The sequence below is a fragment of the Thamnophis elegans genome, chromosome 15 (genome assembly GCF_009769535.1).
Source record: "Thamnophis elegans isolate rThaEle1 chromosome 15, rThaEle1.pri, whole genome shotgun sequence".
Classification (NCBI taxonomy): domain Eukaryota; kingdom Metazoa; phylum Chordata; class Lepidosauria; order Squamata; family Colubridae; genus Thamnophis; species Thamnophis elegans.
In genome coordinates, this window is record NC_045555.1 from 1618872 (window position 1) to 1636236 (window position 17365).

At 44.4% G+C, this 17365-nt stretch overlaps 1 protein-coding gene across 1 annotated transcript in view; it reads left to right on the top strand.

Moving 5' to 3' along the window:
• The first annotated feature begins 3617 nt into the window (after positions 1 to 3617).
• The window catches only part of LOC116518658 (platelet glycoprotein 4-like), a 21250-nt gene continuing 7502 nt past the window's right edge, over positions 3618 to 17365 (top strand). Inside the window, exons 1-8 of the mRNA XM_032232172.1 lie at positions 3618 to 3737; positions 7665 to 7825; positions 10994 to 11138; positions 13168 to 13350; positions 13679 to 13770; positions 14218 to 14264; positions 15211 to 15280; positions 16326 to 16513. Of these exons, the coding sequence (XP_032088063.1) occupies positions 3618 to 3737; positions 7665 to 7825; positions 10994 to 11138; positions 13168 to 13350; positions 13679 to 13770; positions 14218 to 14264; positions 15211 to 15280; positions 16326 to 16513 (1006 nt within the window). The remainder of the gene's footprint in view (positions 3738 to 7664; positions 7826 to 10993; positions 11139 to 13167; positions 13351 to 13678; positions 13771 to 14217; positions 14265 to 15210; positions 15281 to 16325; positions 16514 to 17365) is intronic.

The window sequence follows — 17365 nt, forward strand, 5'->3', positions numbered from 1 at the left end:
TCCTGCTCAAGCAGGAGACCCTAGACCATTTCAATCAATCAATCAATCAATCAGAATAGAGCTGGAAGGGACCTTGGAGGTCTTCTAGTCCAGCCTCCTGCTCAAGCAGGAGCCCCTAAACCATTTCAATCAATCAATCAATCAATCAGAATAGAGCTGGAAGGGACCTTGGAGGTCTTCTAGTCCAACCCTCTGCTCAAGCAGGAGGCCCTAGACCATTTCAATCAATCAATCAATCAATCAGAATAGAGCTGGAAGGGACCTTGGAGGTCTTCTAGTCCAACCCACCTGCTCAAGCAGAAGATCTTGTGGCATTACAGACCAATGGTTGGAACTTCTGATGAACAATGAAGATGAGCGTGGAAGCAGACTTAAAGATATTTTGTAGTTTTATTCACACCCCATGTTTGTTTTACGAAACAACACACTCCCACTTACTTTCCCACAACAACTATGCTGTGCAACGGGCTGGGCTGAGAAGTCGTTTGGCTCAAGGATACCTACAATTGCTTCAAGCCTAAGCCAAGACTAGAACTCCCATTCTCCCTGTTGCTAATCCACCTTTTTTTTAATCCCTGCACGAAATGACTTACTTCATATGTTGAATGTTCATTGTGGTTTTTTTTTATGAGCAGTAATATCGAAGTAGGTTTTCTTAGGAGCAGCCAACACAGTTGTAAAATAAAGATCCACATCAGCAAGCGTGATGCAACGAATCAAGAATGACACACTGCAGAGAAGGCCCTGTAAGAAACAGAATTACAGAGTTGAAAGGGACCACAGAGGTCTTCTAGTCCAACCCCCTGCTCAAGCAGGAGATCCAAGACCATTTCAATCAATCAATCAATCAATCAATCAGAATGGAGCTGGAAGGGGCCTTGGAGGTCTTCTAGTCCAGCCTCCTGCTCAAGCAGGAGACCCTAAACCATTTCAATCAATCAATCAATCAGAATAGAACTGGAAGGGACCTTGGAGGTCTTCTAGTCCAACCCTCTGCTCAAGCAGGAGGCCCTAGACCATTTCAATCAATCAATCAATCAATCAATCAGAATAGAGCTGGAAGGGACCTTGGAGGTCTTCTAGTCCAACCCCCTGCTCAAGCAGGAGATCCAAGACCATTTCAATCAATCAATCAGAATAGAGCTGGAAGGGACCTTGGAGGTCTTCTAGTCCAACCCCCTGCTCAAGCAGGAGATCCAAGACCATTTCAATCAAACAATCAATCAGAATAGAGCTGGAAGGGACCTTGGAGGTCTTCTAGTCCAACCCCCTGCTCAAGCAGGAGATCCTCGACCATTTCAATCAATCATTCAATCAGAATGGAGCTGGAAGGGGCTTTGGGGGGTCTTCTAGTCCAACCCCCTGCTCAAGCACGTGCTTTTACGTGACAAGTCACGGGAGCTCACTCCGTTACGCAGCACTAGGGATTCAAACCGCCGAACTGCCAACCTTTCTCATCGACAAGCTCAGCATCTTAGCCACTGCTGCCCTTAGAAAGTCCATGGAATGGAGGCAAAGCTCCCTTAGCCAATGTCTCGCTTAACAACAGGAAGGTTGGCCTCCGTTGTGGCCGTAAATCGAGGTCTACCTTTACCTCCCAGCCTTTCCACCTGCAATCTCACCCTCTGTGTTATATTCTCTGCAACATCCATGAGCCTTTTGCCTTTCGCCTCCAACATAGGATAAAAAAAAAAAAACAAGAGTTTGCAAATAGCAGATGCATTAGATGGGATTGGCTAAATACTTCCTGCATTCCAACTTGTTCTCCCGGAATTTTTGATATATACTTAGATAACTCCGAAATTAATTCAGGATTAACTCCTGGCTGAGTTCGGACTAGTCCAGGACGAAGTTTGTGTGCTACTGTCTCGCTTCCTTTTTCTGACGAAGATTGAAGAGGAAGAGTTGGTGATATCAGACTCCTTCAGTTCTCCCTGAGACATTTTGGTTTTTTTGAAAAAAAATAATCTATATCGGATGGCTGATGAAAGATCGACCGACTCCTGAGCCTCTGGGCAGTCCACCACGCTGTGTTAACTCTGCAGAGTTGCTACAAGAAGATCTTTTCTCTGGAAATCAACGTTCAGCAGAGCTGGTTTTTGGGGAGATATATATATATATATATATACATATATATATATATATTTTCCCCCTGATTGGGCTTGAGGCAACTCTACAATTTCTGCAAAATTATTCCTCCGTGGTTCCAGGTTAGTTTACATCTTCAGAGGGTAGTAATTTTTTTTTTTAAAGGTTAGGTTTGGGGGCTTATCCTAAACAGCAGTAGGAAAGAGCTGCTAAGGCTGAAGCTGTCTCGTCTTTTTGCTGTGCCTGATGGTACCTGGGGTTGCAGCCTTGGGTCAGAATAAGAGTAGAACATGTTCCTTACAAGGTGAAGAGATGGTCATGTCATCAATCCATCAGAATAGAGCTGGAAGGGACCTTGGAGGTCTTCTAGTCCAGCCCCCTGCTCAAGCAGGAGGCCCTGGACCCTTTCAATCCATCAGAATAGAGCGGGAAGGGGCGTTGGAGGTCTTCTAGTCCAACCCCCTGCTCAAGCAGGAGGCCCTGGACCCTTTCAATCCATCAGAATAGAGCGGGAAGGGGCCTTGGAGGTCTTCTAGTCCAACCCCCTGCTCAAGCAGGAGATCCAAGACCATTTCAATCAATCAAATCAATCAATCAGACTAGAGATGGAAGAGATCTTAGAGGTCTTCTATTCCAACCCCCTGCTCAAGCAGGAGGCCCTGAACCCTTTCAATCCATCAGAATAGAGCGGGAAGGGGCGTTGGAGGTCTTCTAGTCCAACCCCCTGCTCAAGCAGGAGGCCCTGGACCCTTTCAATCCATCAGAATAGAGCGGGAAGGGGCCTTGGAGGTCTTCTAGTCCAACCCCCTGCTCAAGCAGGAGATCCAAGACCATTTCAATCAATCAAATCAATCAATCAGACTAGAGATGGAAGAGATCTTAGAGGTCTTCTATTCCAACCCCCTGCTCATGCAGGAAAGCCTAGACCATTTCAATCCATCGATCAATCAATCAATCAATCAGACTAGAGATGGAAGAGATCTTAGAGGTCTTCTAGTCCAACCCTCTGTTCAAGCAGGAGACCCTAGACCATTTCAGACAAATGGCTCTCCAACCTGTTCTTTAAAACCTCCTGGGATGGAGCACCCACAGCTTCTGGTGGCAAGCAGTTCCACTGGTTAATTGCCCTCACTGTTAGGAAGTTTCTCCTTAATTCCAGATTGCTTCTCTCCTTGATGAGTTTCCATCCATTGCTTCTCCTCCTCCTGCCTTCAGGGGTTTTGGAGAATAGCTTTAATTCCCCCCACCCTTCTTCGGGGCAGCCGCATAATTATTGTAATGCTGCATTCATGTGTGTCCTTCTTTTTCTCTAGACTGGCCCTACCCAAATCCTGCAACCTTTCTCCATATGTTTTCATCTCCGGGCCTTTAATCATTTTAGTTGCTCTTCTCTGCACTTCCCCCCCCCCCCAAAGTCTCAACGTCTGCTGTTCGAGGAACAGTTTGAGGAGACGTCAGGAGAAGAGGACCATCCGAGGTCAAAGGAGGAGGCAGAAAAGCTTTCACAAACAGCAATTGTGTGAAGGAACATGGGGTGTCATCTAAATTGTGGCTTGCTGACTGTGGCAATCATCGGAGCAGGGCTGGCTATCCTGGGAGGAATTCTGATCCCGGTTGGGAAACACTTCGTTGACAAGAAAATAAAAGAGGTGAGCAAACCCTCGAATTCCTGTATTTCTGGGTGTTTTCCTGACTTCCTTCTCAACATCTGGGGGGGATGTAAGGCAACGCTACCACCAGTAGCCTGCCACGATTCCATCTAACCTTTTTTAAAAATAATTTCATCTCAGTTGTTCTGACAAAAAGAGCCTTCAATCTAGGCAGAACGATTTCTATAAACCAGTCAAGCAGAATCGAGCTTTTAATTTTTCAATTAAAAGTTTTAATGAGTTTTACAATTATATACCTTCCACCTTCCCTCCCTCCCAACCTCCCAGAGCAAATACAGGGTATAAACATTTAGCAACCATATACTAAAATGAACTAACTAACTTTAGCGTCATCCCTCGCTTTAACTCCTCTTTTGTAAAGCTAACTTTAGATAAGTTGTAACATTCCTTGTTCATTCATTCATAAGCTATCTGAAGTTTCTTAGTCCCATATTTATTTTGAATGTAATCAATCCATCTTCTCCATTCCAACTTATATTTCTCATCTGAATGGTCCTTCAAGTATGCTGATATTTTGGCCATCTCTGCTAAGTTTGTTACTTTCAATGTCCATTCTTGAATAGTAGGCAAGTCTTCCTTCTTCCAGTATTGCGCCACCAACAATCTAGCTGTGGTTATTAAATGCAAAATCAGGTTAATCTCTATAACTGTACAATCAGTAATTATACCTAACAAAAATAACTGAGGGGTAAACTTTATCCTCTTTTTAAGAATATTTTGCATAATCCACCATATTTTTATCCAAAATGCTTTAACCTTTTTACAAGTCCACCATATATGATAATACGTAGCATCAGCACAATCACATCTCCAGCATTTAGGTTGTAAGTTCGGATACATACAAGCTAATTTTTTTAGGATCTAAATGCCACCTATAAAACATCTTGTTTTGGGCTTGCGTGAATTTTATGTTTCTTACCCATATCTTTTCCCATGTTTCCATCATTATTGGTTCTTCGAAATTTTGTGCCCGAGCTAGAAGGGATCTTGGAGGTCTTCTAGTCAAGCCCCCTGCTCAATCAGGAATCAATGCATTTCAATGAATCAATCAATCAGAATAGGGCTGGAAGGGACCTTGGAGGTCTTCTAGTCCAAACCCCTGCTCAAGCAGAGAATGTAGACTATATCAATCAATCCATCCATCCATCTATCCATCAGAATAGAGCTGGAAGGGTCCTTGGAGGTCTTCTAGTCCAAGCCCCTGCTCAAGCAGGAGACCCTAGATCTTTTCAATCAAGCAGAATAGAGCTGGAAGGGACCTTGGAGGTCTTCTAGTCTGACCCTCTGCTCAAGCAGAGAATGTAGACTATATCAAACAATCAATCAATCAGTCAATCAGAATAGAGCTGGAAGAGACCTTGGAGGTCTTCTAGTCCAACCCTCTGCTCAAGCCGGAGACAATTTCAGACAAGTGGCTGTCGAACCTCATCTTAAAAACCTCCCATGATGAAGCAACTACGATTTCTAGTGGCAAGCTGTTCCACTGGTGAGTTGTCCTGTTAAGAAGTTTCTCTTTAATTCCAGGTTGCTTCTCTCCTTGTTTAGTTTCCATCCATTATTTCTTGCCCTGTCCTCTGGTGCTAACCCCCCCCCCCGCTTCTTTGAGGCAGCCCACAAATACTGGAATATTGCTATTAGTCACTCCTACTGTTCTCTAAACTGGCCATTATCCAATTCCTGCAGCCGTCCTTCATATGTTTTAATCTCCAGGCCTTTATTTGCTCTTCCCTGCATTTTCCCAAACTCCCAACCTCTTTTTTTCCCCAGCACAGTGACCAAAAACTGGATGCAGTCAAATCCCAGGTGTGGCTTTACAAAGGCTTTACAAAGCGGTGCTAACCCTTCACCTGATTTTGATTCTGTGCCTCTGTTTATGCAACCCAGGATCGTATTAACTGAAGATAATTCAGTCCCTGTAAATCATGAATTGCAACATGTTGGGGGAAAGGATGAGATTGGTGCGAGTAACTACAGGAAGAGCCTGCTTTTACTGAACGGCTTTCTGTGATGTAACATTTGAATACTCCGGAAAGCGTAATCATTCTTTATAGGCAGAGTTTCAACAATCACTCCAAAAATGTCAAAATATAGCTTGTGAGATCCATCATGAACTCAAAACGCCCAAAATTGACATCCTCCCACAAAAAGAAAAAAAAAAGGGGGGGGGAGTGAAGTCATTTTTCCTAAGCGCCGGAAGGCAGGAGGAGAAGCAACAGGTGGAAACTCATCCAGGAGAGAAGCCACTTGGAACTAAGGAGAAACTTCCTAACAGGGAGGAGAATTAGACAGTGGAACTGCTTGCCACCAGAAGTTGTGGCTGCTCCATCATTGGAGGTTTTCAAGAATAGATTGGACAGCCATTGGTCTGAAATGGTATAGGGTTTCCTGCTTGAGCAGGGGGGATGGACTAGAAGACCTCCAAGGTCCCTTCAGGCTGTAGAATGGAATGGAATGAGTTGGATTGGATTGGATTGGATTGGACTGGACTGGACTGGACTGGACTGGACTGGACTGGACTGGAGTAGAGTAGAGTAGAGTAGAGTAGAATAGAATAGAATAGAATAGAATAATAAAATATAGAATATGGAGTGGAATGGAATGGAATAGAATAGATTAGAATAAACAGAGTTGGAAGGGACCTTGGAGGTCTTCTAGTCCAACCCCCTGCTTGAGCAGGAGATCATGTACCATTTCAGGCAAGCGACTGTCCATTCTCTTCATGTTAGGAATATAACCTAACGGTTGGGTCGGCAATATATAAATCATGTAACAATGCTATACCTGTTTCTTTAAATCATACTGTAAAATGTGATTGGTTGCTGTTTTCCCTCAATCGGCCATAAGAGGGAGCCAGAACGACTGTTAGCTCTCTGTTTTGTTAGATGCTGGGCTGATCTGATCTGAGTGTTTTGGAAGCTGGCTGTTAGAAAGTGGCGTGAGCTATTGTAAGTTTTGCAACTGCTAGCAAACTTTTGAGTACTGAACTGATTATACGATACTGGACTATGTTATTTGGATTATCCCTTAACTGAAAGACATTGATGACTGACTATCTTGTCCGTGTATGACTTGGACTGTTTGATGGACTCTGATACCTCTATTTCCACGAAAGTAAAAGCCTACTTAAACTGCAGTGTCTCTCTATGCTGGTTTGTGTCTTCTCCAACACAACTCTCACAATGCTTCTCTGAATGCACTCGCTCTCCCAACGGGGAGCTTACCTAACAATTAACACTTCCAGTGATGGAGCATTTACAGCTTCTGGAGGCAAGCAGTTCCACTGTCTAATTGTTCTCACTGTCAGGAAATTTCTCCTTAGTTCTAAGTTGCTTCTCTTCTTGATGAGTTTCCACCCGTTGCTTCTTGTCCTCTATTTGTCAGCTCTATTCTGATTGATTCATTCAATGAAATGGTCTAGGGTCTCCTGCCTGAGCAGGGGGTTGGACTAGAAAACCTCCAAGGTCCCTTCCAGCTTTATTATGATTGGTTGGTTGGTTGGTTGGTTGGTTGAAATGGTGTAGGGTTTCCTGCCTGAGCAGGGAGTTGGACTAGAAGACCTCTTTAGTCTGATTGATAGATGGATGGAAATGGTCTGGGGTCTCCTACTTGGGCAGGAGGTTAGACTAGAAGACCTCCAAGGTCCCTTCCGGCTCTCTTCCTCTGTTCCGTTATTCTCTTATATCTAAATTATCTGAAACCGCCATTCGACACATGCCGCTTAAACTCGTATTTTAGCCTATGTACTTAACATTGAAACCAAAAATGAGTTTGATGTTACCCTAACATTTTCCAGGAAACGTTATCTGGGCCTTTTGCCTCTTCAAGCAATCTCTGAAAAGTTTTGTATTCTGACTCACTTAAGGGGGAGAAATCATATTAAAATCTCGTTCTTCTTCCCCTCTGCAGGAAGTTGTCATCAAAAATGGTACAATCGCCTACGATAACTGGGTTGTTCCTGGAAGTACATTTTACCGAGAATTTTGGTTTTTTGATGTCCAAAACCCAGAGGACGTTATGGAGAGTGGGTCTCCTCCGATACTGAAGCAGAAAGGCCCGTACACTTACAAGTAGGTCCCACCCAGTTGAAAGTTCAAGATCTTGCCCCCCCCACACACACACACCCACAAGTCCATCCCATGGTCCAATCTCCCACTGCCACGCTGGCAGCTTCCATTCATCCAGTTCTGGTCAGGTGCAGAGGTGCAGAGACAAAGGATGGCCTTGGCTTTCTAGAAAGAATGTTGTTATGGCTACCTCTCATCTAACTCCGTATTTTCCCACCATAGAAAAATGCATAGTAGAATAATAGAAAGCGTGGCAGACCAAAGATTCACAAGGAAATTTACAATAGCAGAGTTGGAAGGGGACCTTGGAGGTCTTCTAGTCCAGCCCCCAGCTCAAGCAGGAGACCTTATACCAGTGATGGCTAACCTTTTTGTCCTCACGGGCTGAGGACACCCATAATGCAATGCCCATCCAGTTCCGGTCAGGTGCAGAGGTGCAAAGAGAAAAGGATGATCTTGGCTTTCTAGAAAGGATGTTGTTATGGCTACCTATCATCTAACTCCGTATTTTCCCACCATAGAAAAAGGCATAGTAGAAGAATAGAAAGTGTGGCAGACCAAAGATCCACAAGGGAATTTACAATAGCAGAGTTGGAAGGGGACCTTGGAGGTCTTCTAGTCCAACCCCCTACTCAAGCAGGAGACCTTATACCAGTGATGGCTAACCTTTTTGTCCTCACGGGCTGAGGACACCCATAATGCAATGCCCATCCAGTTCTGGTCAGGTGCAGAGGTGCAGAGACAAAGGATGATGACCTTGGCTTTCTAGAAAGAATGTTGTTATGGCTACCTCTCATCTAACTCCGTATTTTCCCACCATAGAAAAATGCATAGTAGAATAATAGAAAGCGTGGCAGACTAAAGATTCACAAGGAAATTTACAATAGCAGAGTTGGAAGGGGACCTTGGAGGTCTTCTAGTCCAGCCCCCAGCTCAAGCAGGAGACCTTATACCAGTGATGGCTAACCTTTTTGTCCTCACGGGCTGAGGACACCCATAATGCAATGCCCATCCAGTTCCGGTCAGGTGCAGAGGTGCAAAGAGAAAAGAATGATCTTGGCTTTCTAGAAAGGATGTTGTTATGGCTACCTATCATCTAACTCCGTATTTTCTCACCATAGAAAAAGGCATAGTAGAAGAATAGAAAGTGTGGCAGACCAAAGATCCACAAGGGAATTTACAATAGCAGAGTTGGAAGGGGACCTTGGAGGTCTTCTAGTCCAACCCCCTACTCAAGCAGGAGACCTTATACCAGTGATGGCTAACCTTTTTGTCCTCACGGGCTGAGGACACCCATAATGCAATGCCCATCCAGTTCTGGTCAGGTGCAGAGGTGCAGAGACAAAGGATGACGACCTTGGCTTTCTTAGAAAGAATGTTGTTATGGCTACCTCTCATCTGACTCCGTATTTTCCCACCATAGAAAAAGGCATAGTAGAATAATAGAAAGCGTGGCAGACCAAAGATTCACAAGGAAATTTACAATAGCAGAGTTGGAAGGGGACCTTGGAGGTCTTCTAGTCCAGCCCCCAGCTCAAGCAGGAGACCTTATACCAGTGATGGCTAACCTTTTTGTCCTCACGGGCTGAGGACACCCATAATGCAATGCCCATCCAGTTCCGGTCAGGTGCAGAGGTGCAAAGAGAAAAGGATGACCTTGGCTTTCTAGAAAGGATGTTGTTATGGCTACCTATCATCTAACTCCGTATTTTCCCACCATAGAAAAAGGCATAGTAGAAGAATAGAAAGTGTGGCAGACCAAAGATCCACAAGGGAATTTACAATAGCAGAGTTGGAAGGGGACCTTGGAGGTCTTCTAGTCCAACCCCCTACTCAAGCAGGAGACCTTATACCAGTGATGGCTAACCTTTTTGTCCTCACGGGCTGAGGACACCCATAATGCAATGCCCATCCAGTTCCGGTCAGGTGCAGAGGTGCAAAGAGAAAAGAATGATCTTGGCTTTCTAGAAAGGATGTTGTTATGGCTACCTATCATCTAACTCCGTATTTTCCCACCATAGAAAAAGGCATAGTAGAAGAATAGAAAGTGTGGCAGACCAAAGATCCACAAGGGAATTTACAATAGCAGAGTTGGAAGGGGACCTTGGAGGTCTTCTAGTCCAACCCCCTACTCAAGCAGGAGACCTTATACCAGTGATGGCTAACCTTTTTGTCCTCACGGGCTGAGGACACCCATAATGCAATGCCCATCCAGTTCTGGTCAGGTGCAGAGGTGCAGAGACAAAGGATGACGACCTTGGCTTTCTTAGAAAGAATGTTGTTATGGCTACCCGTCATCTAATCTCCCTTCCCATTTTCACACAATGGAAAAGGCATAGTAGACTAATAGAAAGTGGGGCAGGCCAGAGACCCAAAAGAAAAGAGGGCTGCAGGCCTGATCCTGACATAGAGAACAATTCATCCGTGGTCTCCTACTGGCCTCCAAAAATTCTCGGTGCTCCATCACTGGAGGTTTTCAAGAAGAAATGGTCTAGGGCAGTGTTTCTCAACCTTGGCCACTTGAAGATAGCAATAGCAGTTAGACTTATATACCGCTTCATAGGGCTTTCAGCCCTCTCTAAGCGGTTTACAGAGAGTCAGCATATCGCCCCCACAGTCTGGGTCCTCATTTCACCCACCTCGGAAGGATGGAAGGCTGAGTCAACCTTGAGCCGGTGAGATTAGAACCGCCGAACTGCAGATAGCAGTCAGCTGAAGTGGCCTGCAGTACTGCACCCTAACCACTGCGCCACCTCGGCTCTCGGCATTCGCTGGCTGGGGAATTCTGGAAGTTGAAGTCCGGACATCTTCAAGTAGCCAAGGTTGAGAAACACTGGTCTAGGGTTTCCTGCCTGAGCAGGGGGTTGGACTAGAAGACCTCCAAGGTCCCTTCCCACTCTGTTGTTCTGTAATCCCCGGTCAATTAATCAATGGAACAACTTGCCTCCAGAAGTTGTTAATACTCCAACACTGGGGTTTTTTTAAGAAGAGATTGGGCAAGCGTTTGTCCGAAATGGCATTGGATATAAAGAAGGGCCATTGCAGAAAAACGGCTGTCCGATTGCTTCTTATAAAGCCTCCAGTGGTGGAGCACCCACCCCTTCTGGTGGCGTGCTGTTCCGCTGGTTCAACGGCTCGGCATTTAACAAGCGGGATCTCTTTTTCTCCGAGGATGCGATACATTCCCAAAGAAAACATCGTGGAACACGAAGATGGCACCGTGTCTTACGTCCAGCCGAATATTATCGTTTTTCAACCCGATATGTCAGTTGGGCCGGAAAATGACACTTTCACCACCGTCAACTTAGCTGTTGTGGTAAGCAAGCCGCCCCCCCCCCCCACTTTTAAGATTTCTGACATTTGAATATTAAACTGTCATAATGAATCCGTCAAATATTGGGTTGGGCTATTCTCAGGGCTCTGGAATAATGTAATAGTAATGATCAGAATAGAGCTGGGAGGGACCTGGGAGGTCTTCTAGTCCAACCCCCTGCTCAAGCAGGAGACCTTAGACCATTTCAATCCATCAATCCATCAGAATAGAGCTGGAAGGGATCTTGGAGGTCTTCTAGTCCAACCCCCTGCTCAAGCAGGAGACCTTAGACCATTTCAATCCATCAATCCATCAGAATAGAGCTGGAAGGGATCTTGGAGGTCTTCTAGTCCAACCCCCTGCTCAAGCAGGAGACCTTAGACCATTTCAATCCATCAATCAATCAGAATAGAGCTGGAAGGGACCTGGGAGGTCTTCTAGTCCAACCCCCTGCTCAAGCAGGAGACCTTAGACCATTTCAATCCATCAATCCATCAGAATAGAGCTGGAAGGGACCTGGGAGGTCTTCTAGTCCAACCCCCTGCTCAAGCAGGAGAATTTAGACCATTCCAGACAAGTGGCTATGCAGTCTTTTCTTAAAAGCCTCCAGCAATGGAGCACCAACAGCTTCTAGTGGCAAGTTGTTCCACTGGTGAATTGTTCAGTGAGTCAGGAAATGTCTCTTTAATTCCTTCTCTCTCCTTGATGAGTTTCCATGCGTTTCTTCTTCTCCTGCTGTCTGGTGATTTGGAAAATAGGTTGACCCCCTCCTCTTCTTCTCTGGGGCAGCCCCTCAAATACTGGAAGGCTGCTATCCTGTCCTCCTCTCGAGTAGCCCAAACCCAGTTCCTGCAACCGTTCTTCCTAGGTTTTAATCCCCAGACCTTTTTAATCCTCTTAGTTGCTCTTCTCTGCACTTCCCCCCCCCCAAAGTCTCAACATCTTTTTTCGTAACGTGGGGACCAAAAGTGGATGCGTCCTTCCAGGTGTGGCCTTACTAAGGAATTGGACACAGGACTTGAACACATAGGAAACTTCATTCAAGCCTGCTTGTATTTTTTTCCCCAGAATTTTTTTTTATTCTCTTACATACCATTTTAAGTCTACATTCACATAATTCTTCTTCTTCTTTACATTTGTCATTCTTATATATTTATTATTTCATTTAATAGGTTATAATGTACAGTTTGGGTTGCTTTATTTGCCATCCCTTCCTCCTGTTGTAACACTACCTTATTTTCCCTTTCTTTTCTCCCTCCCTCCCTTCTCTACTTCCTTCCTTCCTTCCTCTCCTTCCCCTTCCTTCTTCCCTTACCACTCCCCTACTCCTACTCTTCCACTTCCCCTTCCTACCCTCTCTCCTCTCTTCCTCTCCCATCCCTCTCCTTCCCTTCCTTCCTTCCTTCCCTCCTCTCCTTATCTCTTCCTTCTTCCCTTTCTCCTACTCCTACTCTTCCTCTTCCCCTTCCTACCCTCTCTCCTTCTCTCCCATCCCTCTCCTTCCCTTCCTTCCTTCCTTCCCTCCTCCCCTTATCTCTTCCTTCTTCCCTTTCTCCTACTCCTACTCTTCCTCTTCCCCTTCCTACCCTCTCTCCTTCTCTTTCTCTCCCATCCCTCTCCTTCCCTTCCTTCCTTCCTTCCCTCCTCCCCTTATCTCTTCCTTCTTCCCTTTCTCCTACTCCTACTCTTCCTCTTCCCCTTCCTACCCTCTCTCCTTCTCTTTCTCTCCCATCCCTCTCCTTCCCTTCCTTCCTTCCTTCCCTCCTCCCCTTATCTCTTCCTTCTTCCCTTTCTCCTCCTCCTGCTCTTCCTCTTCCCCTTCCTACCCTCTCTCCTTCTCTTCCTCTCCCTTCCACCTTCTCCTTACCTCTTTCTTCCTTCCCTCCTCTCCTTCCCCTCCCTTCTTCCCTTACCTTTCTCCTCCTCCTGCTCTTCCTCTTCCCCTTCCTACCCTCCCTCCTTCTCCCGTCTGTATTGATTTGCATCCGTGTGTTCATAATTTAAGCTGTGGGTATATTGCTCTCTGCTGCAGGCTGCCCCTGCCTTGTATAAGAATGGATTGGTTCAAAGGATGATGAACGTTTGGATGAAATCAACACAATCACAATTCCTCCAAAGGCGGACAGTGAAAGAAATTCTTTGGGGCTATGAAGATCCTTTCTTGAGAAAAATCCCCATTATAAAAATCGACACCGTTGTTGGCCTCTTCTATCCTGTAAGTATGAACTCGGAAGCGGGGAAATTAATTACTGGGGGATGTGATTTTTTAAGAAAAAGCACCTGTGCTGCGCTAATAAACCCTTCTGTAAAAAGAAATCCAGAATATTAAAATCAGAACAGACTTTGGCTTGTATTAGCATGGCTTATGAAAAAAAATCAGCAGGCTTGAATTCTAGATAAGAAACATCGCTGATCCCATCCTTTGGCACCGCAAAAATGGAATTTGGACACAGGTATAATTTCCTTTTTTTCTGTTTCCTTTCATTGGATGCTGAGTCTCAAAAATTAATTTTCTCTTCTCTCCCTTTCTCTCATTCTCTCAGTACAATGGGACCTTTGATGGCCCTTACCGGATTTATAGTGGGAAAGACGATATAAACAAGAAAGGAATTATCGTCACTTTCAACAATAGCAGGTATAATATATTTCGGGCGGAATGTCGCTATATGTTTTTGCAGCCCGTTTTTGGCCCCAGGAGGCTTCAGGGAGGCCTGCTACACCCAAAATGGGCGGTGTGTGGGGGGTGTTGCGTGCATGCGTGGGGGTCGTGTGCACCTCCGTCCATGCGCGAGACCCCTCCCCCTGTGGCCCGTTTTGGGCGTAGCAGGCCTCCCTGTAGCCTCCTGGGGGGGTGAGTGGGGAGTCCAGGGGGGTTGTGCGTGCATGTGCATTGTGGGTGTGAGCACGCACATGTACGCTGTCGCACACGCGCCACATGAGGACAAAAAGGTTAGCCATCACCGGTATAGGCAGTCCTCAACCTATGACCACCCTGGACTTCAGAAATTATGTTGATAAGCAAGACGTGGGCTGTCCCCGTTTTTTCTTGCCGATTTTTTTCTCCTATTTTTCTTTTCCAAAGAACGCTCCAATACTGGAAAGGCTATTGTGGCATGCTGAATGGCACAGGTGAGTGTGTCAGTGGGTCAGCTCTGAATTTCTCTGCACGACTCACAAATTTTGGCACGCGCTAAAAATATATATATTGCCCCTGGAAGTGCTAAACTCCTAAAGATTCCTGCGTCATTGCATCAAATGAATGAATGGATGAATGAGAAAGAAAGAGTGGGGAGAGAGAGAGTGAGAGAGAAAGAAAGAAAGACGGGAAGAAGGAAGGAAAGAAGGGAGGGAGAGAGGAAGGAAGGAAGGAAGGAAGGAAAGGAAGAAAGGAAGGAAGGATCAAGTGCCACTGCTTTTTTTCCTTTGGCATGTGTTAAAAATATGTATTGCGCTTGGAAGTGCTAAACTCCTAAAGATTCCCGTGTCATTGCATCAAATGAATGAATGGTTGAATGAGAAAGAAAGAGTGGGGACAGAGAGAGAGAGAGAGAGAGAGAAAGGAAGAAGGAAGGAAAGAAGGGAGGGAGGGAGGGAGGGAGGAAGGAAGGAAGGAGGGAAGGAAGGAGGGAGGGAGGGAGAAAGGAAGGAAGGAAGGAAGGAAGGAAGGAAGGATTAAACAGTGCCACTGCTTTTTTCCTTTGGCATGTGTTAAAAATATATTTAAGGTTGGAACTGCTGAAGTCCAGGTGCTAAACCCCTAAAGATTCCCACCTTAACACATCAAATGAATGGATGAATGAATGAAGAAAGAAGAGAGAGAAAGAAAGAAAGAAAGAAAGAAAGAAAGAAAGAAAGAAAGAAAGAGAGGGGAAGGAAGGAAGGAAAGGAAGGAAGGCAGGCGTCTGGCAGTATTTAAGAAGAGATTGGATTTGTCTGAAGTGTTGTAGGGTTTTCTGCCTAAGCAAGGGCTTGGACTAGAAGACCTCCAAGGCCCCTTCCGGCTCTGTCAGTCTGTATTTCTGAAACAAGTTGCGAGGCTCACAAACTCACCAGGTGCTCTCCTTGTAACTCACAGATGGGACGTCCTTCCACCCTTTTGTCAAAAAGAGTGAAGAGCTGTATTTCTTCTCCTCCGATGTTTGCAGGTAAAGGACCTCGAGCAAAAGGGGGAGAGCATTCCTTTGCTTCCGACCCCCCAGGATGACCTCAACATGACCGCAATAGGGACTGTCTGTGGCTCAGCAAGGGGGGTTGGGGGGTGCTCCAACACTGGAGGGTTTTAAGAAGAGATTGCATGAGCAAGGGGTTGGACTAGAAGACCTCCAAGATCTCCAACTCTGTTCTTCTATTCTATATTCCATTCCATTTCATTCTATTCTATTCTAGTCTCTGTTCTGCTCTGTTCTCTTCTCTTCCATTCTATATTCTATATTCTAGTCCATTCCATTTTCTATTTTCTATTTTTTTCTATTTTCTATTTTCTATATTCTATTCCATTCCATAGTATACATTCTAATCTATTCCATTCCATTCTACATTCTACATTCTACAATCTGTATTCTGTATTCCATTGCATTGCATTCCATTGCATTCCATTCCCTATTTTCTATTTTCTATTTTCTATTTTCTATTTTTTCTATTTTTTCTATTTTTTCTATTTTTTCTATATTCTATTTTCTATTTTCTATTTTCTATATTCTATATTCTATATTCTATATTCTATATTCTATATTCTATATTCTATATTCTATATTCTATATTCTATATTCTATATTCTATATTCTATATTCTATATTCTATATTCTATATTCTATATTCTATTACATTACATTACATTACATTACATTCTATATTCTATATTCTATATTCCATTCCATTCCATTCTATATTCTATATTCTATATTCTATATTCTATATTCTATATTCTATATTCTATATTCTATATTCTATATTCTATATTCTATATTCTATATTCTATATTCTATATTCTATATTCTATATTCTATATGCCTCCAAGGTCCCTTCCAGCTCTATTCTGATTGATGGATGGATGGATGGATGAATGGATTGATTGATGGATTGAAATGATCTAGGGTCTCCTGCTCGAGCAGGGGGTTGGACTAGAAGACCTCCAAGTCTCCTTCCAACTCTGTTTATCCTATTAACGCCTATTATTTTCCCGTGTGGCAGGTCCCTCTACGGAAGATTTGATCGGGAGGTGACCGTGAAGGACATCCTCCTGTATCGCTTCGGCATCCCTTCCTCAGCTTTCGCTTCCAGCCAGACCGTTCCTGATAATCTCTGTTTCTGCCTCGATCGGGAAATCCAGAGGAACTGCACCCTGAGTGGACTTCTCGATGTCAGCGGCTGCAAAAAAGGTGAGCCTAAAAAAGCACGGACTAACGAGGAAGAAAGCGTGGTTGGACCCAGAGCAGAACCCGTGGGATTCTATCCCCAGGAACCATGGCTGCCCCGGGGCGAGAATAGCAATAGCAATAGCAGTTAGACTTATATACCGCTTCATAGGGCTTTCAGCCCTCTCTAAGCGGTTTACAGAGTCAGCATATCGCCCCCAACAATCAGATAGATAGATAGATAGATAGATAGATAGATAGATAGATAGATAGATAGATAGATGATAGCAATAGCAATAGCAGTTAGACTTATATACCGCTTCATAGGGCTTTCAGCCCTCTCTAAGCGGTTTACAGAGTCAGCATATCGCCCCCAACAATCCGATAGATAGATAGATAGATAGATAGATAGATAGATAGATAGATAGATAGACAGACAGATAGATAGATAGATAGCAATAGCAATAGCAGTTAGACTTATATACCGCTTCATAGGGCTTTCAGCCCTCTCTAAGCGGTTTACAGAGTCAGCATATCGCCCCCAACAATCAGATAGATAGATAGATAGATAGATAGATAGATAGATAGATAGATAGATGATAGCAATAGCAATAGCAATAGCAGTTAGACTTATATATCGCTTCATAGGGCTTTCAGCCCTCTCTAAGCGGTTTACAGAGTCAGCATATCGCCCCCAACAATCCGATAGATAGATAGATAGATAGATAGATAGATAGATAGATAGATAGATAGATAGACAGACAGACAGACAGACAGACAGACAGACAGAATGATAGATAGATAAGATGGATGATAGGTAGGTAGGTAGATAGATATAGATAATGATAGATAAGATGGATGATTGATTGATTGATT